Raw genomic sequence first — 27,522 nt, 5'->3', positions numbered from 1 at the left:
GAAATTAAATCATAGGACAGCAGAGCCATGTGCAAAAATACAGATGGAAAATTCAACAAATATGGACATATTTTATTTTGTAGGCGTGATTCAATCTAATGGGTAAAATGTGGACACCTAAACCCCAAATAGAGTTAGAAAATCCTTGATTTTGTTCATAATGTAAACTTCATTAGTGTGGTGGGAGCAGCTGGTGGGATTGGCGTCGTTCCGCTTACCGTTGTCGTGGAAACCTCTTAGCCAGTCAGAGGCGACTTGGCAGGAAGCTGCAGAACCGGAAGCCAATGAGCGGGTGTGTTGTTGAACAGTCCGTCGGTTTGAAACGGCAAACCAAGCGTTTTCAACTGTCGAGGGGGAAACATAGAAGAGAAGCAGCGTGTGTGTGTGTTGTTGACACATTTATTTTTTTGAAAAAAGCAGGTAAAAATGTTAGAACTCGGACTGGTTGCTAGAAAGTCGAGACCGTGACGCAGCGTTTATATTCGCTCCTCGCGCTCAAAAAGACACGGACGGTTTCTACAGATTTAAGGATATTATGAGCCATTAATCTCTATCTGCATGTACGTTCGCATGTATTATCGTGTATTTACAGTACTTGCACGAGGCACATAAACTCACATATGTTCCAAGATGACGTTCGCTTCCAATTCTGCACTTAATATAAGTTGTTGGAAAGTTCCGTGTTTTAATATACTCCGTCTTCTTTCGTTCGTGTTTAAAAATCTACGGAGGCCCACATGACCAAGATTTCCTTATACGCATTACGCACAAATCATTTCGGGACTTTCGCGAAGCGGTTTATTCATTTTTATAAAGGAAAACAAAGTGGATATTTTACGGTTGACTATCCAAACCTGTGTATCTTTCTTTGGATAGATGTCCTCAGACGAAGAGGAACGAACCAGTCCTGTTCTGCCCAAAGACTCGGACCGTGGCAGCTCTGTGTCCTCTGAGCTTCAGGTGATAATATGCAAACCACTCTTTTGCTGTTTAAATGTCTTGATATCACACCGTGTAGTCTAATTTACAGTGTAGTGTGAATTATGTCATTCAGAGTGAGTTTTTAATGTATAGCTGGATTTATTAATAATCTAGACCCCATGGTTCTCAAACTGTGGTATGAGCTTCCTCTGGTGGTACTTGGAGTAAAATCAGAAATGCTGTTCTTCTGTATATACCAGTGTCTTTGTTCAGAGGGGAGCTGAGGAATTTTGAGTGTGTAGAAAAGTATCAGTATCAGTTGAAAAGGATCATATTGTGCATCACTAAATACTATTATTTCAAGTGTTGCCTGGGAAGTGCTGTAGTCTTCAGACAATATTATTAAACTGGGATAGACTCCTCTACAAAGCTGGAGTCAAAATAAGAAAAAAGGAAAAATAATAAATCTTGGTAAAAGAAAGGCTGTTTTTTTTCTGTAATAGTCAAAAAAGGATACTTGCAGTAATCCAGTATTCTTTTCTTCTCTTCATGGATCAACAGGATGAGTATGAGGAGCTCCTCCGCTATGCTGTGGTCACTTCTAAGTATGACACACTACCCAGTTCTCACCTACAGCAGCTGACCACCTTGCACATGTCCGCAGAGGGCAGCAGTTCCCAGAGAAGAGATGGCACAAAATCACAACACCGCACAGGTATCATTGGGTCTTGCATGCAGGCCACACTCATACATGTGCACCGCACTATTGGAGCTTTTCCATTATACAGCACTATCATAGCTCATCTCAGCTCAACTGGACTTGTTTTTTTACTACTCCATTAGGGATAGTACCCGGTACCTGGTGCTTTTTTTGGCACCTGCCCTGGTGAGGTTCCAAGTGAGCTGAGCTGATATTAAAATGGGACGTCAACAGACTGTAGGCCACCGATTGGTCAAAGAGTGTCGTCACAGGAAGAGTCATGAGCGCGACATCCGACACAAGAATAAAATCGAAAAGAAGGACATTTCTAAAATCTCAATATTTAACAGAGGAGTCTGGTGTATTTAGCAGCAGCGCTGCCAAAAGCCGGCGATTGTGAGCCGAATCACGACCCCGTCTGCGTTGAGGCGGTACTATGAAGTAATGGAAGACAACGTGCCTGATATCAAACTGAGTAGAGTAGAGCCGAGTCATGCTAGAACTGTATAATGGAAAAGCGTCATAAGCCATTCTGACAGAAACACAATGTGAGCCTTTGCAGAAGCTGCCCACCATGAAATGATCAGCTGTCAAAATGGATTTGGCATCACAATATGAGAAATATAGTGTTCGTCCACCACAGTGTTTCAGCTTGTGAGCTGGTCTAGTCCAGATGCATATATCAGTTGGTGTCTCTCTTTCTTCTACCATTCCTACTACGTCTTAAACATCCCCCCTAGCTGCAGCTCTCATTGAAGCTTTAGTGCTTTAACTGTCATAATAGAGTGCACAGGGATGTAGAGAGCAGACAGGCTGATTGGTAATGATCTCCTGGCTCTCTGCCCATACAGCTCTTAAGGGTGCCGGCCTTCTCTTTTCCCTCCAGTATTTAATTAAGATATTGACATAAATGCATTCCTGGATGTGGACCATGCTTGTCTTTTTTTTTTTTTTTTTTAGCTTTTTTTATTGCCTTTTTGTTATTGTTGTCCTGTACTGTTGGCCAACCTTTTCACTTTAATTTTAACAACATTTCCTCTTTTATCTCTTTAGTAATTGTGGCTGTTGCTTACATTCCTCCCGTATCTTTCTTGTCATCTGCCAGATATGACCTCTGCGGCTAAAGATGGGGGACATTCTAGCAAGACTGAGAGATCCTCACAGACTTACCCCTTAATTGTTGAGCCTGTCGCTCATTCAAGAGCCTCTCATAGTAAGATGAATTACGACTACAAACCATATCTAATTTTATGTACATTTTTCTCTCAAATAAGCTCTGAAATACCAAGACAAACAAGTTGCTTTGTGTTTGCTTTCCAGTGGAGGAGGTGTCACACAGCAGACTGTCTGTGCTCACAGACACTCCCTTAGGTGGGTTGCAGACCCCGACTGAGAGGTCAAGGCCAAACAGCCCTGACCCCCTCACGTCCACTGTGATGGAGATGTTTGTCTCGGAGGAGAACATGAGTAAGATGGAGGACATTCTGGACACATGGAGCAACAATCTGAAGGTTTTGATCTGCCTCCTCATCACTTTACTGGCTTTTTACTTGTCTGCTAAAATGTGTACAGCGATAATGGACGGGCATTTTAAGCAAGAATGCTGTTTGACAGTCAAATTCAAATTGTGTTCTACTTCAGACATTTTGTCAGAGGTTAATTCTCCACTCCAAGAACTCAAACAATTACATTAGAGCTAGTGAGAGTAATGCAGGGTTCACAGCATGTTGAGCTGTGAAGAGGAGCAACTAACGAGATGCATTCACTGACCCTGGTAAATTTGATCACTTCTGCGGGGGCCGTAGCATGTTGATTTTAGAGGAGGGGCTTCAAGATGCACTAAAGACACCTTGTAATCACATACATTAAATATTGTGCCCATCCCTAACTGCAATATAACACACTGTGTGTCTTATAGCAGCTGTGCAGTTGACAGTAAAGTAAGACTGAGCTGACATAACAGGTTTATTCGTGATCGTTTTGAAACACTGCAATCAAATTTTTCACATCTTGTCAAAACTGGTATTTTATTCATAGTTAAATATGTGGTGAAATGTCAGGAGAGCTTGAACTGAGTCATTTATGAATAGTGTTGAAAGCACATCATTAAATGACGCTGTGCCTGTATTTTTTCCATTCATTAATACAATTTGAAAAAGTGCATAATGGAAAGAATTAGACGCCTTTATATATTCCTTACTGTTAAGTTTCTGTCACTCTGCAATTACTGTTATTTCCCAGAGAGCGACAGCTCTACTCGTCATGAAACCACTGACCTTTTAATTGTGTCGCCCAGTGGAAGGATTTTGCAGGAGGTGGGTGGTTTCATGTGGGTGTCCAGTCCTCTCTTCCCCTTTTTCTCAGTTGTGTTCAGTTCATTCAGGAAGGGCAGGTGACAATTAATGACCAGCTAAGCAGCGCCGGGGAAAAGAGTAGAGTTTGTCCTGGTGAAAGGGGCAGCAGAGAACAATGGACTGTATGACAGGATGTAGAATGCTGAGGTTTTAATGTGCAGAAGGAGGTAGAGCCTGCACACTGGCTCATGGCACAAATACTTTATTGAAGACAGATTTCCTCGAGTGAGACTGATTTTACAGATATGGCAAGAACCATTCACATACTGTCAATGCACAGTGGCCACCTTTTAGGTTGGTCATTTTTAATCACCCCGACAGAAAATGTTCAAAATATGCATGTAAATATAAAAAAAGTTTAGTAAAAAAAAGTGAAACAACATTGAGGAAACATTACCTTTCCAAATGATGGGGTTATATGGTTTAGAGCAGAAGTTCCCAAACCTTTTATACCAAGTACCACCTGAGAAAACATTGAGCTCTCGAAGTTCGCATACCACCGTTTGAGAGACTTTTATATGAAATCATAAGACAATGGAGCAAAGAAGAAAAGGAATTATACAGGTGAACAATTCAACAATTATAGACGTATTTTATTTTGTAGGCTTGATGGGTAAAATGTGGAAACGGTGTAACAACAGGATATTTATATAACCTCCTCTTCTTGGTGTTTTTTACATGAATTTTCAGATCTTAACATCAAAATAAGACAGCCATGTCTGTACTTGTGGGTGTGGGCAACAGTGGATCAGTGGTAGGGTGAGTTGTCTTTCAAATGGAAGGTTGAGGGGTCCATTCCAGCCTCTGTTAGCAGGGACACAGTGGCAAGAGCCTCTGTGTGGATGAGTCACTTAACCCCAAGTTGCTCCTGACAGCTGTGCTGGTATAAATAACATGTGATTGAGAAAAGAGCTATAGGAGAGCTGAGTGAATGGTTGTAAAGCAGCTATGATTGATTTAAGACTAGAAACCATTTAATTTCATGATTTTGCTTGGGTCACAATTCAACTGTTTATTTCTGAAGCCAGGTTTATGCTTTACCTCTGCACAAGGTGTTGCAGAAGATGTACATGTTGAAGCCTTTTCTATGTCTGAATCTGTCAGTGGAGTACATACAAACCAAATCCAGATCTATGCCAGACTTCTCCAGAAACAAATCCAGCTAAAAGGCAGAAATTAAATCTTCCAGGTTCATATGATTTGTGCTTGCTGTCAGTGACAAACCATCCATCTCATTTAACATCAGCTGTAACGCATGTTGTGTGTTTGTCCATGTTTGTGTAATGAACACATGAACCATGACTGTCCCACCCTCCTGTCCCTAATTTAGTCAAACGTGCTGAGCGAGCTACAGAAGTGGAAGCTGTCCTTTACGGAGCGACACAAACTGGAGATGAGGAAAGAGAAGGAGCGGTGTGCAACCCGAGCAGCTGGTCTGAAGGCGGAGCTAGACGGCCTGAAGGGGCTGCTCCACACCTATGAGACTTCCAACCAGAGAAAAGACGAGGTGACTGCATATGCATCTGTTTGCTTGCTCAATGCGAAATGTGGTCGGTTGGATTAATTACCAAACTGAAGTTTTAGTGTAGAACTCGCTGGGCTCAGCCCCGCACCTTAAGTGTCTAATATAATTCTGTCTTTAAATGCACAGTATGCTGTGTCTGCCACCAGCGGTTTCTCAATCAAAACAATACTAAAAGACCTAGTTTGACATCAGGAATTGTTGTCTCATTTAGTTTACCCGTTTACACCATGTCTGCTGTTTGGACTCATTGTGTCCGTGTGTGTCTGTGTCTCCTCCCTCAGGTGATCATGAACCTGAGTCAGGTGTTAAACAGACAAAAAGAGAGGCTTGAAAAGATGAGGGCCTTCAACCACTGGAGACTTCAGCACACCGAGGCCAAAGAAGAGGTACAAACACGACATTGAGGTGTTATAGTCGGCCTTTTTCTTTGTTTCTTTGCTTCATTTAATAAAGAAATCATTAGAACTCAGTCATTTTGGTTTGTGGGCAAAACAAGACATTTGAGAACATCATCATTTCCAGGTGTAGGAAACACATTTTCTGACCTTTTATGGACCAAACAAGAACTTGATTAATCAAGCTCTAATTATTTCCCTTACCTTTTTTAAGCTCTTTGTTTGCCAACTTTTTTGACCTTTGTAGCATAATTTCCTCTCAAATTTTTACCTAATTGAGACAGTTGCTTCTTATCTTCTGCCAGACAGAGGACAACAAAGAAATAGATGTTTATTGCTAATGCAATTCCTTTTAAAATGGAAAATTAAGCAGAGGACTCATTTTTGATGATAAGGCGAGGAAACGCTCTGCACCTGCACAAGAATGAATTATGGGAGTAATTATTTCCTCGTGAATACTTTCATGGTCTCGTGGTTCCCTTCCCTTCCCTCTCTCCCTCCCAGGCTCATGCTGCTCGACTAGCACAGCAGCACTACAATCTGCAGCTGAAGAAGAAGGTGTGGTCAGGCTGGCACTCTCTGGTCCAGAGACACTGGAAGGTCAAGGTGGAGGAGGCTTGTCGTGCGAGAGCTGAAGAGGTCTGCGCTCACCTGTCCACAGACTATGAGGCCAGGTTGGCAGAGGTAAATAAATGTGTAATAATAAACCTGAATAAATGAAACTGTTTGTACTGTATAGTTTGTGTAGTGTGAGTTTATTCTATGACTAAACCCAATGGATGTTTTTAAGATGGGGATGAGCCGAGTGTCGACTGAGATAAAATAGTGGACACTCACAAAAATCAGCAACAGCATTTATATTTGTCACACAGTTCAGGATCATGCCCTTAAAATGGCTTGAAATGGCACAACATGTGTAGTTAACAGTTATAAAGGTCTAAAAGGACTAAAGGACTGATAGCTAAACAACTTTATTTGTCCCACAAGTGGCAATTATTTAAGAGCAGCAGAAGCCAAGGAAAGTGCCAGAAGTTGATGCCAACACAATCAAATATGAATAACTATATTTAAAAACAGTGCAGGTGTAAAAACGAAAACATGTAGAGTTAATTTAAAGTTTCCATGATTTTTTTTTTTTGGAGTTTTGCTTCTCAGAGTCGTGGCCAAAAACAAAACCCTCTTGGCAGAGATAACGGCACTGCAGTGAAATCGCCATGAAGCAAATAGAAATCAAGGAGTAACGTTTGTTCGGGGATAACTGTGTTGGTAATGGTGTTACACTGTCGGGCTGAAATCATTAAAATGATAAACACCTGGTGTTGTTGTTGTTGTCAGTATTAACTGATAAATGACTTTCTCCTCTGCCTCCCGTTTCTGCAGCACTGCGAGGCCATAGAGAAAGCCCAGGCAGAGATTCAGAGGCTTCGGTTGGAGCGCGAGCGTTACGAGGAGTCGATGAAGAAAGCCTTCATGAGGGGAGTGTGTGCCCTCAACATGGAAGCTCTCAGCATGTTCCAGAGTACAGATGCGCAGCCAGAGCATCCTCCAAATCACGATCAGCACGGTATGACCACATATTTTAATGAATATTTATCTTGTCAAACAGCTCATACAATCAAAGTTTGTCATCAGGGGTTCCACAAGAACACACAAAGACGGTGAAGGTGTTGTTAACCTTGCATTTGTGCTGCCATTAAAATTCTGAAAATGTAATGCTTTGATTTCATTAAATGCCCTTATTGTTGTGGCATGGTCAAATCATCATGTGATGAAGGCTTGAGGCAGAAGCATGACCCTGACCCCGTCGGTACATTAAAAGTCATTTTAAACATCTAAAAGACAGTAGGGCTGAAACTGTTTACTCAATTAATCAATTATTAATCAATTCAATTCATTGATAGCTTTTTCATAATTGATTCATTGGTTTGGGTGTTTTTGTTTTTTCAATAATTAAGACAAGCTTTTAGATTTTTATTAGCATATTAAATGTGAATATTTTCTGATTTCTTTGCTCCATATAACATAGAAGTTTTTCATTTTGGTCTGTGAACAAAACAAGTTTGAAAACATCATCACTCAACATTTTTCACCATTTTCTGACATTTCAAGTGGTTGAGAAAACAATCGACAGATGAATCCATAATGAAAATAATTGTTAGTTGCAGCTCTATAAGACAGTGCCTTGGAGTTTTTGTTTGACTTCCTAACCTCATGAAAAACAAGAGCAACTGCATTAGTTTGGAAAAAGAGCAAACAAGCACTCCAAGAAGCGCTCTGACCCAAAGAGTTCACAGTTTAATATGTGTTTTTTCTCTGTGTAGATCCTCCGTCTCCTCAGGATGATCCTGGCTCTGCTCCGATGGGCCAACCTCAACCACGTCCCTTCTCCTCCACACGGTTCAGTCCAGTCCACTTTGACCACATTCCCCCCCACGGTGAAGCTGAGCATATGGTGAGTGAGACACTGATGAGAATTAAAACACACACACTCACCATAGTCCTTTAATTTCACAGTTACGTTCATGGACACCAAAATTAGGTAATGACTGTATACTGTAGGAGAATTAGCAGCTTCGATCGACGTTTGCACCGTCCGAGTGAGAAATCTCCGTTTTGTTAATGTGTTTTTGGTGTTTTGTGGGGTTTTTTGGCGCTCACTAAATCCTCCTCATGCCTCACACTGTTGTCTTCTTCTCAGCTGGGCACTGGTGTCCCGATGTCCAGAGCAGACCTTCTCCCCTCCACCTCGGTGATGCACAGCTCACTACCACCCGGGGGCACTGCAAGTTCCCACAAACAGGTTAACGTTACACATGCAGATGGTCTATAGGGGGTGCTGTCCACCTTCACAACATCTATAAATAACGACTGTTATATGCAACAGAATCCCAGACTGTTCCCTGACAAACGGTGGTGAAGTATTCAGGAATACTTTTAGTGGAAGACAATTAATGCTGACCGTAACTCTTTAAGGTGTCTAGAAATACGATGGTGTGTGTGTTGGACAACTTATATCTGTCCCTATAGAAATAAACCATAAATAATAAATATATATGGTTATCTGTTTGTTGGACGACATTCTGACATACGTGTTAATTATTGTAGGTCGGTGGTCGCGTCATAACAGCGAGTCAACAAAAACCCTCAAAGACAGTAACGGCTCGTGTCACTATGCGACCTGACGTGGGCAAAGCTCCCCGCAGCAACCTCCAGGTAATGGGCGTGGCTCCGCCCATGAGCTCTGTGGTCATAGAGCGTCATCATCCGGTTACACAGGTACACGTGTGTGTGTGCGTCACTGCTGAAAACTGCTGTGGAAGAGGATTTATAACGTGCATAATGTAACTCCTTGTTTCTCTTTTCATTCTTTCAGCTCACCATCGGTCCGGCCACGGCTGCTAAGTTTCCCCGCTCCTCTCAACAGGTCCACAGCTCGGCCAGAGGCAGAGGCTCCTCCAGAGCGCCAGCCACCAGCACGTGTCAAGTACACTCCATCAAAGTCATTGAGTGACTTCACACTCGTATCTCAGGAAATGGTGCTCATGTAGACTAGATGTACAACAATGGTAGAAGTAGTTTTGAACCCTGATTTCAGGAGTTTCATTTTTACCCCGGAATTGTTATTATGTTCTCTATTTTAAGTGAACAAAATAATTTTTTTCTCAGAAAAGTAGACACACAGAAGGGTAGATTTGTAAAAATTTTATTTGCGAATTGCAAAAAATGTATTACTATAAAGAGTTTTACTTAGGCCGTCATGTGTAAAACCACATATTTTAAATGTTTGTGCAACTGTTTTCTACTGAAACCGTCCGTTTCACTAAACTAAAGCCATATGTCACAACTATTTGATGCACAATTTTATTTTTAAAATAAATTATTTTACTGCTAACTTTCCTGTACAGAGCAGTAGTTGTCAATACTGTAAAAATGTGGTGTCCTCATGAAATGGTGCAGTTCCTCTGGCGGACGTGCCCTGACTCCATCCGAATCTTATCTGTAAGAGAAATGAACGTTTGTCTCATCCTGGACGTATATACACCTCAGTTGGCACAGCTAAATATCTTAAAATACCTTTTGTACATTTGTTAAAAATAGTTAACTTAATGTACCCGCAGCTTTCTGGTTCCCCGTGATGATGAGGCTGTTGTAGAGTTCTTTTGCTGGGCTCCGCTGAGCCAACTCCTCCCCATGAAGCCAGATCAGCAGCATCCTGTTCCCGTGCTCTTGGTAGCTCTGCTGACCTGTGGACAAACACACACACACACACAACTCTGTTCAGTCACCTGGTTACAAGTAACGGTTAAGATTGTTGAAACGTTTTACAGGGTTCCCACAGGTCCTTTTAAATCCTTGAACGTCGCCTTAAGAAGACATGGTATCATTGAAAGTGCTTGGATTTTGTTGATATTTGGGTAAATGTCTCCCTTGTTTGTTACGGCGCCACCTACTGTTTCATGCCCTGCATTGCTTGATGTACATAGACGAGGCCTACGCAGAACAAACATGGAGTCATAATTACTAGCGGTGTTGTGGACACTGTCCACTGTCTCTATCTCCGCCATAGACGTGAGATTCCATGCAGAACAACGGGCGAGTAAAGTTAAGCAAGAGAGGGGGAAATGACGATGCGATGCCTGGGTAATGAAAATTCCAAGATCTCTGGCTCAACAAAGAAAACTGACTTTGACCAAGATCACAAGGACAATCTCTTGTCCAGATGCAGCGCGTGCTGCAAATCAATAAAAGTGGACGCCATGGAGCAACGCCGTGCTTACAGGTTCCCGTCTTAAGCTGTGTCAGCACATTTGATCCTTGAATTTGAGGTAATTGGTCCTGGAAAGTCCTTGAATTTGATGTCAACCAAGGTGTGGGAACCCTGGTTTTAATTATGAACATTTTGGCTATTATTTCACAGCAAAGTCAAAATGCCTGAGGGTCACTGAGGGGTCACGGCACCTGTCCACTGTTCCTCGATGGCAGACGCTTGCTCCGCGGTGAAGTTCCAGTGCTCCGCCAGCTTTTTCCAGCCTCCTGGTTTCAGGAGCTTGTACGCCAGGTGCCAGGCCATGGAGCGGAGCTGCTTGGTCTCGTTGCGGTGGTCAGGTTTGAACGTCAGCGGACACTCGCTGTGGACACTCTCATTAAGCTCGGGATTGACCTGAAAGGGTAATTAAATCATGTCAGCAGATTGATAAAGGCCACCAGCCTCGGAGAACACGAGGGCACGGGAGGAGATTATTGGAGAGACACTCGCACACATGATTAACGTTATGAATGCCACCGTTTCAAGTGGGGAATCGGGCCCCGGCCTTAATGAAAGTGATGCTAAATTGGCTGTCACGTTTATATCTGTGAGACATTTTTACAATTAATGACTTTATAGTATTAGAGGTAGGGCTACAACTAATGTTGGAAAAGCCTGGAAACGATGTTCTCAAAAGTCTTGTTTTGTACACAAACATTTGAAGAAGCTGAAAAATTAGCTTGTTTAAAAAAACAATTGATGATTAAAATCTTTGACAATTTATTAATCAATGAATAATGGAGTAGCTGTCGTGGCCTATAATTAGAGGAAATTCAGCAGATTTTTAGTAGACTTTTCACATGTGAAGCAGCTTAATCACTGAATCTAAAATTCTCAACAATGTATTATGACACATATGATGACTTACCTCCCTCCATCTGTAGTATCTCTCTGCTTTGATGATCATGTCCACAATAATCACCTCGTCAGCTCTGGCTGCGACTCCCAGAGCAGTTTTCCCCTGCTTCTCCACGTACAAACAAAACGTAAAGGAAAATACACACACTTTAATTACTTCAATACGTTATTACAGAATTTAGAGGTTATTTTCTTACACTTCCAATGTAGCATAGAGCTCAGCTGCAGAAGTGTTATTAACATAATAGCTTTATAGGTTATTTAAAGAGACCTTACCTTGTCCTGGATTGTTAAATCCAGTCCATTTTTAAGAAGCATGTCCACGACATCTATTCTGGCCAACTCTGCAGCGATATGCATCACAGTCTGGGACCTCTAACAAGTTCACAGCACACGACAACACAGCCATTTAAAGACACATTCATGAAGTGTATGAAGTCGTAAAAATATGTCATCAGGGATTTAAGAATCATCCTGAGTTGAAGTACTGCCTTCTTTCTGGTTTCTAATCCTGTATTATTAAACATGTTCGCTGACATTGTTGTACTGTGTTCGACGCAGGGTGATCAAACCTTATTGGTGAGGTTAATGTTGCAGCCGCCGTGCAGCAGAGTGTGGATGACGGGGATGTGACTGTGGATCACCGCCAGGTGAAGAGGAGTCTCCAGGTGCTGAGAGCAAAAAAAAGATCCCGTTACACAACATGAGGCAGACACTGTAAATATCTACAATTGAGAATAAATTAACGATATCTTGAACTTGAATTATGACTACGATTTTGAATAAATACCTAATAGCGATTATTTTGACAGGAAATGCGATTGCAATTATGATTCTCGATTAATCATTATTCTCATTTTCATTTGTGCAGGTCTGTGAGAGACAATGTTGTTCTCTTCTGTATGGGGAATAAGATGTGTATAGATCAAGAAGACCATAATTAAATGATATTTTGGCTTTAACAAATATTGCGCCTCCTGCAATTTGAAAATTGCAGTTTCCATAAAATTTCTTCATAATGACGTTGATATCTGAAACTGTAGTTATAGATATCTACAATTCAGCTGCAAATACTATAGATGTCTATAATGACAACCCCCACACACATGAATGGCAAAAGTGAGTTAGTGAGATAGTTACAGATTGAATGACAGATTTCTGTAACTAGTTTTGACCAGCTAAGAATGACGGTGCAGATACTGGTAGTAAATGGAATTAACATGAATTTATGGGAATAAACTGGAAATGTTTCAAAATTAGAATTTTAATATAGTCGGTAAATAATACATTGGAGCACAATCTTGGCTAAAACGATAAGATTTGATGCAAATACAGTTGAATATCAATGATATTCCGTCTATCACAGATGACTTCTCCAAACCTGAAGTATTGAATTTTGCAAGCATGTCTTCTTATGACACAACAAACATGTTTATATTTGTTTAGGGTTAGATAAGTTAGTCCTTGCAGTGGGGAAATATACATTGTCACAGCAGCAAAGACAGCTAAGATAAAGGTAATAAATAATAAACGTGCATTTCCACATAATTATGTGAAAGTACCATACAGAAAGATATGACACAGTTTCTTTAAATGATCCAAAATTCTCATGGAAAGTTTCCATATTTCCATCCAAGATTCCTGATGTACTGTGCCCTTTGCAGACCCAACAGGAAACATGACTGAAAGTGTTCCACCGCCGCCCAGCTCGTCTTCACTTACCTGATTCTGGAAGTCGGCGTGCGTGTTGTAGTCTAAGAGGATCTGGACCAGAGACGTGTCTCCTCTCTCGGAGACCGCATGGAGTGCGCTGCTTTTCGTCTACGAGAAAGAGAAGGTAGCTCAGCTGCATGTACAGTATGTTAAAAAGTATATAATAATTTAATTTGATCCATATTCTGATGCTGCAGAATCAGGCACAACAGCATGTCACCATGTCGCACCGATGTGAGGATGTTGGGGTCACAGTTAGCCTCCAGCAGAGCCACGACACATTCCTCATGGTCGTTGTCTGCAGCCTGGTACAGAGCAGTCTCTCCCTCCTGTCACACACACACACACACAGTCTATCAATGAAATGCAGTAGTGACGCTTGGACAATAACCACAACAGACGCAGGAAAGTATTCTCAGGGAGAAATTATTTATAAATTCTAGGGCTGAAACAATTTAGTAAACTCATTGTCAGCTAATTCGATCATTGATTCATTGGTTTGAGGTTTTTTTATATTTAAAACAAGTTGTTTTTGCTTCTTAAATGTGAATATTTTCTAGTTTCTTAAGTCAAAATAACAACGAAATCATTCAAACTGAATCATTTTTAGTTTAGAGTAATCATTAGTTGCAGCCCTAATAAATGTCAGTATTTTTTTCAGACCTGTTATTAGCTAATTCGAGAAATCCAGCAAATATTTGTACTGGGAGAGATAACAATAAATTAATACCTAATGATTGTTTATGGAATGAGAATTAAAGGTCCAGAATGTAAGAGCTAGTGAGAATCAGTCTACTATCTGCATATTAAAACAAACTGAGCACTCCTTAGTTTTAACTACAGTGGCCTGAGAAAATACCAGAGAGAATTCTGTTTGTGTTTGGTTTGTACATCCTGGCTGCTGTAGAAACAAGTTGGCACAAGATACAGTACATATAAAGTTGCAAAAACAAAGCAATCTTTAATTCAAAGGAATTTCACGCTTATATAAAGCTATTTATGGATAGCACTATTCTTTCACCTATTGTGAATATAAACCATAAAAATCAGTGGTTCTCAAACTTTTTTTTATACCAAGTACCACCTGAGAACATATTGAGCTCTTGAAGTAACCTTAACATTATCACCAACGTTAAAATACAGTGGTGTAAATGAACACGTCGCGCAAAGTCAGCTACAGACTCTTCACAGGAGGCAGATTTATTCCCAAATAAGATCATTTGCTCTCTCATCATCCTCCTCTTCCTCACATATACTTCACACACTGGTAGCGTGACTTTAGATTAAGATGGAGCGAGAGATAAGGTAACTACTATTATTTAATATTATTTTGTTTTGTACTCCGGGCAAGAATTCCTTCGCTCCACTCTGAACAGTATTTCTGATTTTCCTCCAAGTACCTCCAGAGGAAGCTTGCGTGCCACTGATGGTACACATACCACAGTTTGAGAACCATGTTTATAAAGGTTTGGAATAACGGAATCTTGAATCTATCCGTCAATTGTCTGGAGTTTAAGTTCAAGCCAGGACACCTTGTTTACCTTGTGGTATAAAAAGAGTAACTGGCACATTTTTGACACATTACGTTAAGTGGAGCCACCATTCAGCCCTGGATTATCCACTGAGCACACACTGACACAGACCACAGCGCGACAGAGAGGACATATACACTGATTGTCTACCATATTGACTTCATCTCTGTTATCGAAGCTCAGCAGCAGCAGGTTGACGGTGTCCAGGTGTCCGTTTCTGGCAGCTAAGTGCAGGGGCGTGTGGCCCGTCTGACAGAAGGGAGGGAAACAAAGAATGCTTGACTTTGAGCTTCATCTATTTATTGCAGAAATCTACGTAACTAGACGAAGAATCAGTAATGTGAACAGGGCGTAAACGCACCTTGTTGGGCGACATGGTGGACATCTGGTATGTGTCCATGAGCATCTCTAACATGTCAACACAACCGTGCTCTGCAGCTAACGTGAAGGCTCGGTTCCCTGACTGAAATAGAATGCATGTAGGTACAATTTAAACCGGCCTTTTTATTTGGTAGTGATTCATGATGTATTTATTTCAATTTTTAAAAAAATGACCTGATCCTCTTTGTCTAGTTCTTTCATCTGTAGGTCGTTCACAATGTACTCCACGATCTCAGTGTGGTTGTTGATGGCAGCACAGTGCATGATGTTGAATCCCTCCTGAGGAACAGAAACAGATTTTTAGCTAAAAGCCCCAGTGCGGAATATCCATCTCCCCCTGTGGATTCCTGAATAATTACCAAAACAGTGTGTCACTATGACCTTTAAATGGGTTTTCTGTGAGCAGATAGCGTTTGGATAGCGCTTCACCACATGCATTTACACCTGGTATTAACATGCGTCTCCGGCGTCCACATCAAGAGCCCAACAACAACGACAACATTCGCCGCACGTGAAGTCGCTATTGCTTTTGTATTTTACAAAAAAATACAGAAAAAAATAGTATAGCACATTATGATTTCTTGATTAAGACGTCAAATTATAGTTATTTACTTCTGTACTCCTGAACAGAAAAAAGTATTTTTGTGGTTGAATGTTCTGCTTGATTCATTCTATCTGATTGCAATCCAATCACAGAAAACACATTTTAATAAAAGGTGTAAAGGTGTTCCATGACCTAGTTTTCTCTCCCCAGCCTCACCCGAGGTAGATGATAACAAAGTAGGACCGAAATCAGGCCAATTATCCTCATTGGAAAACACTTTGAACATAACATACTTTGGTTTATATATAAATGTTACACACTACAGCTTTAACTGTATGTGAACCACAAAACTGAGGTTTGTGACAAGAAAATACGAGAATATTATATTCAAAAAAAGAAAAACAGGGTAAATGCTTCTTTACCTCATTCTCAACCTTCTGTTCGGCCCCAGCCTGCACTAACAATTTCAAGATCTCCAAACTGCCGAACCAGGCAGCCAAATGAATGGGTGCCACACCGTGCTGTCAGACACACAGGACACAACGTGGAGACGTGTGATTACTTACAAAAACACCGGGTAGATAAAAGAAGAGGTTAAGGTTAATTTTGTGTTAGTTACTTATTTTTTCCTAGAATATAATGTTGCCTCTTTGTGTAACGTGTTTTTTTTGGCAATTTCCAAACACCGCGGCGATGCAGCTCTCAGTGACTGACTGTGCACTGCAAAAAATAACTTGGTCAATTCAATATTCATTATGTAAAAGTCAAGTCTACGGGAGCATAATTCAGAGTAGACACGCGGGAAACGTCTTTCCTGTCATTAAAAATCAACGTCAAAACTATGAATTATTAATTATGCTCGCACAGAGTTTACACTGTGGCTCTGAAAGTTCGTGTGAACTGTGTTGTCGGTTTGTCTTTTTATTTACTTGGTGGTTACATTTTTTTTTGTCTGAACTAATATACGATTGTTATGACTTGAACACAATAAGTTGTTTTCTCTGGCTCGAGCCTTCAGACACAGACACTGCGACACTTCTTACCGTGTCCTTCTGGTCCACTTTGACCCTGCGCTGCAGAAGAAGCTGCACAGCTTCCTTGTTCTTGCCAGCTGCTGCATAGTGAAGGGCAGTCCTGTTGTTCTGCAACAAGCAGCAAAGATTAGATGCTGTGTATTAACATTCAGTCATTTTCTTTCTTTTATTTTGTTTTTTTTTTTTGGGACCCACCACATTCTTTGCGTTGGCATTTATGCCCCTTCCGACGCTCCTCATGGTCTCCACGTCGTTCCTCTTTGCCGCTTCTATAAACTCCTTCTCCACATCGAGCACTGCGCAAACACAAAACAGGCAGCGGGATCATACCGACGCCTTGTCATTTTCACACCTTCACTCATCCTTGTTGTACTCACACATTTCTTTGTTGTCGAAGCCGCTGTCTGCCTCTTTGTCAGAGTGATTGTTCAGTATAAAGTCACGGAAGCCACGCGTCGTCTCCTCTCTCATCCACTTCCTCGGATCCAGAGTCTCCTTCTTGGGACTGTGCTTTTTTATAGCTGCCCTCAAAGCCAACACTTGCCTCTCCATTTGACTGTTTTTGTTGTTTTTTTTAAAAACGTACCTCTCTGTGTAAACAAGCAGTTTGCCGTTTGATGCAAGTAGAAAACACAACGAGGCAATGCTGTGCCTAAGGAGAAGTAATAAAAGATGCAAAAAACAAAAAAGTCTTTCCTGTCCTCAAACGGTCAACAACCCAGCAAGGGAAGCAAACCCCAACCAGTCTGCAGCAGCTAAAGGGCTGATCCATGTTTACTTTACACGCTCACGCCCTTAAGACACCACCGATACCGCGGATAGTAACAGTAGCATATACTTGACATGACTCATTTCAACTTGCATGCTAAGTAATCAAAAGATGGGATGCCAAGTTTTTGTGTTTTTTCTTGTCATTTCAGTGTAATATTTATGATATTAACATAAGGTGCTCATAATAGTTGGTTTAACTAGTTTTTCCAGGCACATTTGACTAGATACACACAAGAAAACACTCCTTCTGAAGTCACTTTTTTTACATTTACACAACCTGCAGCTCTACTGCAGGCAACTTCACCTCTAGCATGTTTTGTTTTGCAGCGCTCGAGTAAAACACGGTGCAGTATCCCGACAGTGAGTCCCACTTTTCACCCCTTTTGATTAAAAGTCACATGACAATTGTAAAATATTTCATTTATTGCTACATCGTGTGACATGATAGGATTCTCTTATTAAGCATCACTGTTCTATAACCTCACTGTACAGTGTAATAAATACAATAGTAATATCTGAATCAAATAACTTAAAGATAAATTAAAGAATAAACATATGAAGCCAGAATGTAATAAACATTCTAATGATACATTTAGCAGTCTTTTAAATAGAAATATTGATTTACCTTGTAGTGAATAACAGGGTAATGGTTGACAAAAAAAAAACCTGGTATTCGTGCACAACAAGGTCATTCAAAATCTCAGTAAATCTTACCAGAATGCCAAGAAAAAAATAGAAGGGGAAAAAAATACAGATTTCGGAAGATAAAACTGACATATGGCTATGGCTTTTGGTTTGGAGCTGTATTTTCTTTTTCTGTCCCAGGTCCGACTCCAGATGAGGTTATGTGCGTGACCATCACCTGAGGAACTTGTCGATGGTGTTGACACGACCTATGACTTTGGTCCTCTTTGAAGGAGGTGAGGAGGGCGTGCTCTGTCTGGAGAATGAAAGCAAAAATATTGACTTAACCTCTGTATAACTAGGAAGTCACATATGACACTTTTCCACAACACAGTTCCAGCGAGGCTCAACTCTAGTCTTTTTTGCTTTTCCATCGGTGATCGTACCTGGTACATTTTTTAGTACCTGTGCTGGCGAAGTTCCAAGCGAGCTCAGCCGATACTAAAATGTGACGTCGTCAGACTGCCGCCCACTGATTGGTCAGAGAGGGTCGTCACTGGAACTGTCATGAGCGCGAATATTTAGCTGTAATTTCAGTTCAGTGACTGTGTCAGATGGAGTCTGTGCTCCGGTCATGCAGGAAGTACTGAACTCGTGTTTTTCATGAGTCACTACAACGAAAACAACTGCTTTACAAGTCACTAGTTTGTGTCATGTATAAAAACCACGTCACGGCAGTTGAGACCTTTCACGTTGAGGAGGTACTATAGTCATGGACAGCAATACCAAACTGAGTCGTGCTGGAACTGTATAGTGGAAAAGCGCTAATAGAGATTAAAATCTCTTTTACAAGTAAGGGTCAGTTTTCATACTACTGTAGGGCTGCAACCATTAATTGATTATTAATCAATTTGTGCTCCAAGTAACAAAGAAATCATCAAAAACAGGTTAATTTTGGTTTGTGAACAAAACAAAACATTTCAGAACTTCATCATTTTGAGTTTTGGGACACAATTAACATTTTCCAACACTTGATCGATTAATTGATTATCAAATTAGTTAATTAGCAATTCATTTAGTAATCTATGACAGAGAGAAAATCCAGGAAATAAAAAGAGTATGAGGGCAACACCAAAACTATGTGATGAAAAGGACATTCTAAGGTCATTCTAAGGCTCCCTAAGTGGGAAGTTAATGTTTTTCTTGCATTTACCTTAAAGGTGAGTTTGAATAGCAAAGAACACAACACAGGGATGACAGAGTTTATGCGAGTTCAAAGCTGCTTAAGCCACCTGACTGTGTATTTACCACAAAAAGGATAAAAGGAAGAGGGCGGAGAAAAAAACAGCAACCTGTATTAATAATCACTGAATCGTTGCAGCCCTACAGACAACAAACAACATTAACATATGACAAATCATATGAATGGGTGAAGAATAAGGAGGGAATAATCAGGCAGTCGTTCATTAATGAAAATATAATATTGTTCTGCAGCTGTTGTAGCACCTTTTCCCAGGAAAAATGTTCCTTTTGAGAACTATAAAATAGGTTTGATTTGATTTAATTTATCAATTTATACTACTTTTCCTTTTACACAGCCACGTTATGCAGGAGGGGCGTTTTAATTTAGTTTTGGACGCACAAATAGCGCAAAATCCAGAAGAAAAAAAAGATATTAAAATGTCCCAGAAAACAAAAAAACTAAAAGGACAAAAGACTAAGCGTAGTAACAAAGAGATAGCGCAATGTAATATATATATATGAAAATTGTTTTGTTGTATAATAAGAATATAAAGTTCAGCCTGTCCGGTGTTTATATAAGTGGAATAAATGACAAAGATAAAGCTATAGACAAAAAGATACATTTATATGTGAACACACTCATATTTGTTGAATGTTTATATCAAATACTGTTAGAACCTTTAGTTCTCTGAACAGTGAAGGCGTGTCATGAAGCTGTCTCACCTTTTGCTTTTGCCTTTATTTGCTAACCTCGTCAGGAGATGGCCTCCATCTGTGACCAGGAACGGAAAGAGAGGAAAAATAAAAACTCATCCTTTGCCTTTTCTCTAGAAACTAGAAAACATAACATATCTCATAATAACAGCATCTCATTGAGGTAGCACTGTTTAAGAGGTAATCACAAATAGATTTTGCAATTTCCATTAGCAGGCAAAGCGTAAACCACCTTGGTCTGGACCAAAAAAAAAAAAAAACGTCTTTCCTGTGAAGGAATCAATACAAACGCCTCACACCATGTCAGTGTCAGTAAAGGTTAAAGTTCACACACACACACACACACCCTCAACAGCAAACAGACATGACTAACAGGACTGTAAAATACAGCAGGTTCATTACAAGGCTGAACATTCCAACAAACCACTAAGTACATACTGTAACAGGCAGAATTAATGATTCAACATAATTAAGAACAACATGTTCCATTGCAGCTTCCACTGACACACACACACACTCACTCACCCGTGGCTTTGCTATTAGCAGCTGGAGGTGGATTTACAGGAGCTGATGTTTGACCTCCCAGCTCATGGATGACCTCCTGGTTCAAGCAGAGGTCAACGTGGCGATTGAAGACAGTGAGGTTGTCCGTGTCCTGGGTCAGCTGACACACCGGGCAGATGAGGGCTGGACGACATGCCCGAGGCTGTTGAAAGGTCACAGTTGGAGCAGGGTCGTCCTTTTCCCGCGTGTTCACCTCCAGCTCTTCACTGTCCTTCGCCACGCCTTCGTGCTCACGCTCACGTTCTTTGCGGTCGTTCTCCGAGTCTGAATCCGACTCCGGATCTGGCGTTCTTGAACACTGGCTGAGACAATGGTCTATGTGTTTGTTGAAGACGGTCAAATTGGTCGTCTCCACCGGCCTGAAACACACGGGACACGTGAAGCTCTCTGCCGTGGTGCCATTACAGCCCGACGTGGATGCGATGGCCTCTACGTGGGAAACAAAGCCGTTTTCTGGCAGAACTGAGCCTGAACTCTTGGTAACTTTTGTTGGAGACTCTACAGGCTGAGGAGTGTGGGACTCTGTGGGTAAATTCTCCCCTTGACCTTCCTCTTGTGTGCTTGCCTGGACTTGTAATCTCTTGGCATGGGCCCGCTGGAAGAAAGACTGTTGAGGTTCTTCACCAGTCTGGCCTCCCTCTATCCTGCTTTGCTTGCTCCGCCAGGGAACAGCTTCTGGTTTCTTGCACTTCTGTGCCGGGGGGAGAGGAGCATGGTTGGACTTTTGGACGGAGAAATAAGGGAGTTGCTCTTTCCCAGATTTTTGTTTTTGCATTGTTTGGACAGAGCCATCAGGCTCGGTCTTGCCTGGTTGAAGAAACCCAATGATGCTCTTCTGCAGAGGGGCTTTGTCATCTGAACTGACAAAAGCAGAAATCCGAACACCTGCAAGCGGGAAAACAAATTATCCAGAGAAACGTTCAGAGTGAATGTCAAACGTGTTATTATTTCCACATTAGGCGTGCCACAGAACATTGAGATTTATTCGCAGCTAGTTATATTAATTGATATGTCAGTTAAATAGTTAGATCTAATTACCCATGAGCCTCAGCCTGAGTGGCTGGGGGCTCTCGTTTTCTATTTCTGTTTTCAGTAGGTCCTTAGCAACAGCAAACATCTCCTCCACTGTAGCAACAGCACACGGCAGCGTCTGTGCCCGGGTTTTCACCTCAAAGTTCACATTCTTTAGCTTGAGCGTCACCGTTTTACCCTACATGGAAATAAAGACAATACAGGGATGAATGAAGACATGAAAAAACATTTTTTTTAAATTAATTTTATCAACTATGGCACTTTTAAAGTTCTTGTGTGTAACTTCTGTAGAAATTTTGGTCGGCGAACGCACAAACACACAGGTTTGCTCAGCTTTTCTACTTCAGAAACTGCATTTTCTTTCAATCATCTAGCCTAAAAAAAGCATTACACCATAACAAGTTAATGCCTAACCTTAACCTCACCACAATCTATAAGCCCTAAACTTAACCAGCTCCTCAGAAATGAAGATTCTGCCACAGGAACAGCTTTTGGTCTCTTATCTGGACAAGTTCAGTGTTTATGTGTAGAAAGGCAACAAATACAAGTACACACACACACACACACACACACACAGAACAAGCAGAGCAGAGGAGTGAATCAAAGAAATGGATAAAAAAAAATAATTCTGTAGGCAACTGGATAGAGCTACAACCAATCAGACCAACTCAGAGCAGCGAAAAACGTGTCAACGAATGTGCTCGTTGTAGTTTTCTAGGAGCGATGGCAATCTAGTAATGGCATCAAAAGCCTTAAGCCCTGAGGGGAGCTCCGTGGAGCGAGTCACTTAGACTGGAAGCAACAGCCGAATAGAAAGACAGCTGCTCTTCGGTGGCCATGTTGGATTTATACAGAAGGTACTACTCGACGTCATCGTTTCTCTGTCGTCAACGCGTTAAGCCCGCCTCTAGTGTGCCAGTGGCTTTGTGATTGGTTCCCTTTTTCTGAGATTCTAAAAAATCTGTAAAAACCTGTCGTATCACAGATTGATTTGTCAGAAAGCATTTTGGTGACACGGCACAAAGCACTTTCATATTTATGTAATCGTCTCCCGGAGAGACATTTCCAAGGGGGACAGTAGTCCCCGCTGTGTCCTTAATGGTCCTCCATTTCCTCACGTTATCAAAGCCACATTGGGACCCAGGCAGGGGTTGATGGCCGCGTTCGTCCTTTGTGTAACGATTTGTGGGAATGAACAGGTTGAAGTAATAGTATGAGTTGCACTTGGCCTGAAAACAGGGCAGTGTAGAACGAGATGATGTTTCTTTTTCTTTTCTTTTCTTTTTTTCTCTCTGCATTTTGGAGTGTTGTTCATTTGGGTTCAAATATCCGCTGTGCCGGTTTGCTTTTGTTATTTTTGAGACAGCCTTTTTAGGGTCTTTAAGGCTGAACAGCCAGCTGAAGATCCAGCTGAGCACAGTCTGCTGCAGCTATAAAATAAAACCACATGCGAGGCTGATGTAAGCAGGTCACTGACTTGGATCAAGTGCTGTGTGCGTTCCTCATTTTATTCTGCTTTTTCAGAATATACACACACACACACACACAGAGACAGAACACAGCCTTCACTGACATTCATTACCTTCAGATCTTCTTTTTTCATGTCTTCTGCTAAATCTTCACAAAGCTGCCTGCATAAGGAAAACTGCTCCTCGGCTTTATTTTGTTCTTTAAATGTCCTGTAAGGATAAAATGCCAAAAAAGGAAACACATAAGTTAGAGTTAAGAGGATAAAGAATAAATTCAGTTATATTTATGTCCTTTTTTAGAACAAACCTTTCGTTGCTCATGCTTTTTCTTTCTTCGTGCCTGTGTGAGAGCAAAGATTATCTCATCAACTCTTCTTCTGAAATGAATTTTAAACAGTGGTCTCGAGTTTTACCTTGGTATGTGTGTGGAGCTAAGAGCCAGTGACACCTGCATGAAATGCTGCCAGGACGTCTCCGAGAACAGCAACGACAGCAGTGCCATCTGCTGGCCAAGGTGGGAACAGCTAGTGACGCCCAGTGCACTCAGCATCTTCTCGCTCACCTTCCCCACACCGGAAACCTGGAGGAATAAACACAAGAAACACTTTTTTAAGTTTAGTTTTTAAGAATTTCTTTCAACCATCTTTTGCCCGACAACAACACATCATTCATCACATCACAACATCGCACTTATCAGCCAAGAAATCATGATTAAAAAAACATATTTCCACATGACTGTGTACGGTGTGTGCAGTACTTTGCGAACTGGAAGATTCTGGATGAAGTCCATGACTGCAGCTCTGGTGGAGGGGAGTCTGTACTGGCCATTGGGCTTGTTCTTGTCACTGCAAACCTTGGCAAGCATCATATTTGGAGCAATTCCTGGGAGATGGAATAATTCAATTCAAATGTGTATTTGCAAATGACCAGCTGGTGAAACACACGCACGACATCGATCATAATTTGAAACAACTGGATGGACTTCAGTTAGCAATTATTTTTTTTATGAACAGGGCTGGAACTAACGCGCATTCTCATAGCCGATTAATCTGTCGATTGTTTGGTCCAGAAAATGTTTGATGATTAAGTTTTAATCATTTCTTTGTTATATGGAGCCAAGAAACCAGAAAATATTCACATTTAAACTGAAACTGAATGATCAGAAAACTTTTGATTCTTAAAAAAAAAAACTCAAATTGATTATCAAAATTATTGTTTATACTTTTTTCCTGCAACTGATCAGCACCTTCACGTTTTTTGGCCGTGTGGAGACATCTCTTGCTCTCTTTTTCTTCTCTTTGTATCAAATCAATTACACCAGAGTGTTTTTTTTTCCCTCCCCCCTCACCTGCACTAGCAGTCAGCGTTGTCTTCTGCTCTATGCGGAAGCGCATCTCTCTCACAGCCTCCTCAACAGATGTCCCGAAAACCTCAAAAGCACCATCATCGCTGACGCCATCAGAGACGGAGAAGCAGGGAGAAGAGTTTGGGCTGTCGTCAAACAGGACTGGGGAGAGGTCTTTCAACTCCGGCACTGCCTCCTTCTGCTCTTCACCTTGAAAGAAAGAAATCATCATACATGATAGTCACGTTAATTGCTAGTGTATAAACTCAATTCATCCGTAACCATAAAATGAGTCTACATTTTCGTATACTTAAACCTTGCCTTTAGTGGTGCTGCTGATGCGGTAGCGGTGTGTACGAGAGGACTCGGGCCAGCTCTGCCTCTGCTCCAGGTGGTCTGTAAAATCCAGATAAGCTTCATCCAGGCTCACTGGCTGGAAGTGCGGGTCATAGTCTGCAAAGATCTCCCGAATCTAACAGAGTGTCAGAGTTACATTAATGAGCCACAAAGGCGCTACATAGAATTTGCTGTGTGTGTGTGTTTTCTTGGCACTGATGTCTCACCTCCTCACTCACGGCTCTGTACTTATCAAAGTTGGTTGGAACAATGATTAAGCTGGGGCAGAGTTTTTTCGCAATGAAGCCAGGCATGGCGGCTCGCACGCCATACTTCCTGGCATGGTAGTTGGACGTCGACTGAAAAAGAATGGGTGAAATCTAAGTAGAGTGAAACTCTCATCTGAACGAGATATGTTTTGAAGCTGCTCATATTCCTAAGTTGTAATTTGACTCATGGTGATGACGTGCTATGTGTTAAGTATTTTAAACATACTGGTAATTGTTGATAGTTTACTGAGCTGGTTTCTTATGAAATGCATGACAGGAAATTGTACTTTGTGGTTAGCAACCTAATGCAAAGTTTTCCATTAATATTTCTGTTGTTTGTTTTGTTTAGACTACAAAGTGTCATGGTAGTTTACAATACCTGGTGCTCCAATGCATCCAACAAATATGTTCAGTTAATTGATTACTAAATTAACAGTCAAGTCAACTTTTGTGACAATCAATTATTTGGTGTGGAGTGTTTTATTAAAGATTAAAAATAAGCTTTCTGAATTTTCATTAACTTTGGTTTGTGGACAAAAACAAGACATTTGAGAACATCATCATTTCCAGGTTTGGGGAACACGGATCAACATTGTCTAACATTTTCTGGACCAAGCAACTAATCAACTACGTGATAACTGCGTGTAATTAGTTTCCTGGTAATATATTAAGTAAGTACCAGCATGCTCATGGATCCTACAGCCATGGGCTTGTCTTTCAGTTCAGGACAGTCTCTCATCTCCACAGCAGCATAGAAAGCATCCATGTCCACATGGACAATCACACGTGTTAGATCACGACTGCTCTCCAGCGCCGAAGCCATCCTGTCCACCTACACAGCGAGATTTCACCAAAAACACTTGGCGTTTAACAGCACGTCGTATTAATTTGTCTGCCTGTGTTCTTTGACAGGAAGTAAAGTAAAGAAGCCATTGCCAACTTAAACCGGCTTAGACCGCTGCATTTCTTACCTGATCTTGGGCTTTCTTTAACTGCTGCTCTGTGATCTGTGCCTTTTGTAGCATCATTCTGTCGATGCGCTGGTTCACCTGCTGCTCTCTCTTTAGCTCATTCTCATAAAACCTCGAGCCCTGTAGGGGAAGGACAGGGACAGGAAAGAGTTACAGTTGACAGATATAACGAAAAGCTCCAAAAACACGTCTATTTTTTTTTAGTACTGTGTCATTACACTGGGGATATAGGACTTCCACACAAGGCTGGACACAATCCGTCACAGTGGACCTCACATGTCATAGGGTCCAGAGCACACTGCAGACAGATTTGGGCCCAGTCCCAATGTCCATGTTCACACACTCACAGACTTTAAGGCATGTTCAGTGTGTCAGTGATGTCAAGTGTGTGAGCTCCCTCTTATGGCCATTTGAGGACTTTACAACAACTTTTCTGCAGACTTCACCTGAATGAATTATCCACAGTTCGTAGCAGGTGGATGTTGGTTTACACTACAACATTTACAATATCTGGTGCTCCAATGCATCCAACAAATGTGTTCATTCTCTGAGAAATTAGAGTCGTGATTAGGGCTGCATCCATAATTCAGTTAAACGATTATTCAGTTTGTTTTTTTGAACAATTAAAAGAGGTTCATCTGATAGTTCAGCTTCTTAAACGTGAATATGTTCTGCTTGCTTTGCTCCACGTGACAAAGAAATCATTAAAACTGAATCATTTTTGGTTTGTGGACAAAACAAGTCATTTCCAGGTTTGAGAAACACTGATCAACATTTTCTTATTGGAGAAAATAATCAACAGATTAAATCGATTATGAAAATAAAACGTTAGCTGCAGCCCTAATACACTGAGATGTGTGAAAGTGTGTAAAGATTGATTAATTAATTAATTGACAAAATCATCTCATCCATTAGGGTTCAGGGCTTTTGTTAATATTTATACTTTTTACAAATGAATTAAACCTATGTAGATGGGTGGGATCATGATGACTTTATGCTATTCACACAAATGGTACTGAAGAAATGTATTTATTTATTGTTTACCTTTGATGATTCCATGATGATCTTGTTAATCTTGTCCCTGTCAAGTCCCTCCATTCCAGCCTTGTTATCATTGAGGGCCATTCTGGAGAGGAAGCCCTCCTCACCTTTAGTGGGCACACATCCATTCTCCTCCATCCCGAAGAAATTAAAACAGCACAAAACGACCTCAGCTTTCAATAAATTTAACTGAGAGGTAACATCACGATGTTTCCCATGATATGTGCGCAGTCTCCAGCTAAGTCAAAGAACTACCGATACGTTTAATACGTGATTAATTCACCTTAAAGTCGATATTATTCATGAAGCTCAGCTGTCTGATGTTCATGTCCCTACATGTTTTGATGGTTTTGAAACGGTTTGGCGGCACTTCCGCATAC

At 41.1% G+C, this 27,522-nt stretch overlaps 4 protein-coding genes and 1 long non-coding RNA gene across 7 annotated transcripts in view; 2 read left to right on the top strand and 3 right to left on the bottom strand.

The window, feature by feature from the left end:
- Window positions 1–740, bottom strand: part of sv2ca (synaptic vesicle glycoprotein 2Ca) — a 45,790-nt gene extending 45,050 nt beyond the window's left edge. The window contains exons 1-2 of one of the 2 annotated variants that reach the window (XM_058635431.1): window positions 619–740; window positions 219–344 (exon numbers count right to left, since the gene is read on the bottom strand). The gene's annotated coding sequence lies outside the window, so the exon portion shown is untranslated. Of the gene's footprint in view, window positions 1–218; window positions 345–618 lie in introns of those variants that run through there. The other variant, XM_058635429.1, reaches the window with a different exon arrangement.
- On the top strand, window positions 283–9,797 carry poc5 (POC5 centriolar protein homolog (Chlamydomonas)). The gene is made up of 13 exons (XM_058635432.1): window positions 283–420; window positions 877–960; window positions 1,483–1,636; window positions 2,727–2,834; window positions 2,942–3,132; window positions 5,306–5,482; window positions 5,782–5,886; window positions 6,400–6,579; window positions 7,276–7,459; window positions 8,217–8,347; window positions 8,594–8,695; window positions 9,001–9,171; window positions 9,269–9,797. Exons 2-13 carry the CDS (start codon window positions 877–879, stop codon window positions 9,404–9,406), a joined length of 1,725 nt encoding a protein of 574 aa, XP_058491415.1. The 5' UTR covers window positions 283–420; the 3' UTR covers window positions 9,407–9,797.
- Window positions 9,763–17,847, bottom strand: ankdd1b (ankyrin repeat and death domain containing 1B). Of its 2 annotated transcripts, none has more exons than XM_058635433.1 (15): window positions 17,142–17,847; window positions 16,960–17,060; window positions 16,774–16,872; window positions 16,153–16,251; window positions 15,361–15,465; window positions 15,167–15,268; window positions 14,956–15,054; window positions 13,504–13,602; window positions 13,283–13,381; window positions 12,133–12,231; window positions 11,837–11,935; window positions 11,571–11,669; window positions 10,855–11,056; window positions 10,008–10,139; window positions 9,763–9,892 (listed from the first exon to the last, which is right to left on the bottom strand). In XM_058635433.1, exons 1-15 carry the CDS (start codon window positions 17,314–17,316, stop codon window positions 9,837–9,839), a joined length of 1,665 nt encoding a protein of 554 aa, XP_058491416.1. In that variant the 5' UTR covers window positions 17,317–17,847; the 3' UTR covers window positions 9,763–9,836. The 2 variants fall into 2 exon arrangements, with proteins under 2 accessions (XP_058491416.1, XP_058491417.1); XM_058635434.1 differs by having other exon boundaries at window positions 11,571–11,666.
- On the top strand, window positions 12,119–18,438 carry LOC131463621 (uncharacterized). The gene is made up of 3 exons (XR_009241074.1): window positions 12,119–12,228; window positions 13,225–13,397; window positions 18,361–18,438. It is a non-coding gene; the product is annotated as an uncharacterized LOC131463621 (long non-coding RNA).
- polk (polymerase (DNA directed) kappa) lies at window positions 17,937–27,522 on the bottom strand. Its single transcript, XM_058635428.1, has 14 exons — window positions 27,146–27,522; window positions 26,102–26,221; window positions 25,810–25,962; window positions 25,089–25,220; window positions 24,847–24,997; window positions 24,529–24,735; window positions 23,938–24,062; window positions 23,594–23,760; window positions 23,488–23,520; window positions 23,294–23,390; window positions 21,718–21,889; window positions 20,641–21,564; window positions 20,125–20,173; window positions 17,937–18,475 (listed from the first exon to the last, which is right to left on the bottom strand). The coding sequence occupies exons 1-14, from the start codon at window positions 27,278–27,280 to the stop codon at window positions 18,394–18,396; spliced, it is 2,547 nt and encodes an 848-aa protein (XP_058491411.1). The 5' UTR covers window positions 27,281–27,522; the 3' UTR covers window positions 17,937–18,393.

This window comes from Solea solea, chromosome 8 (assembly GCF_958295425.1).
Source record: "Solea solea chromosome 8, fSolSol10.1, whole genome shotgun sequence".
NCBI classification, from domain to species: domain Eukaryota; kingdom Metazoa; phylum Chordata; class Actinopteri; order Pleuronectiformes; family Soleidae; genus Solea; species Solea solea.
This window is presented reverse-complemented; position numbering and strand designations above follow the sequence as displayed.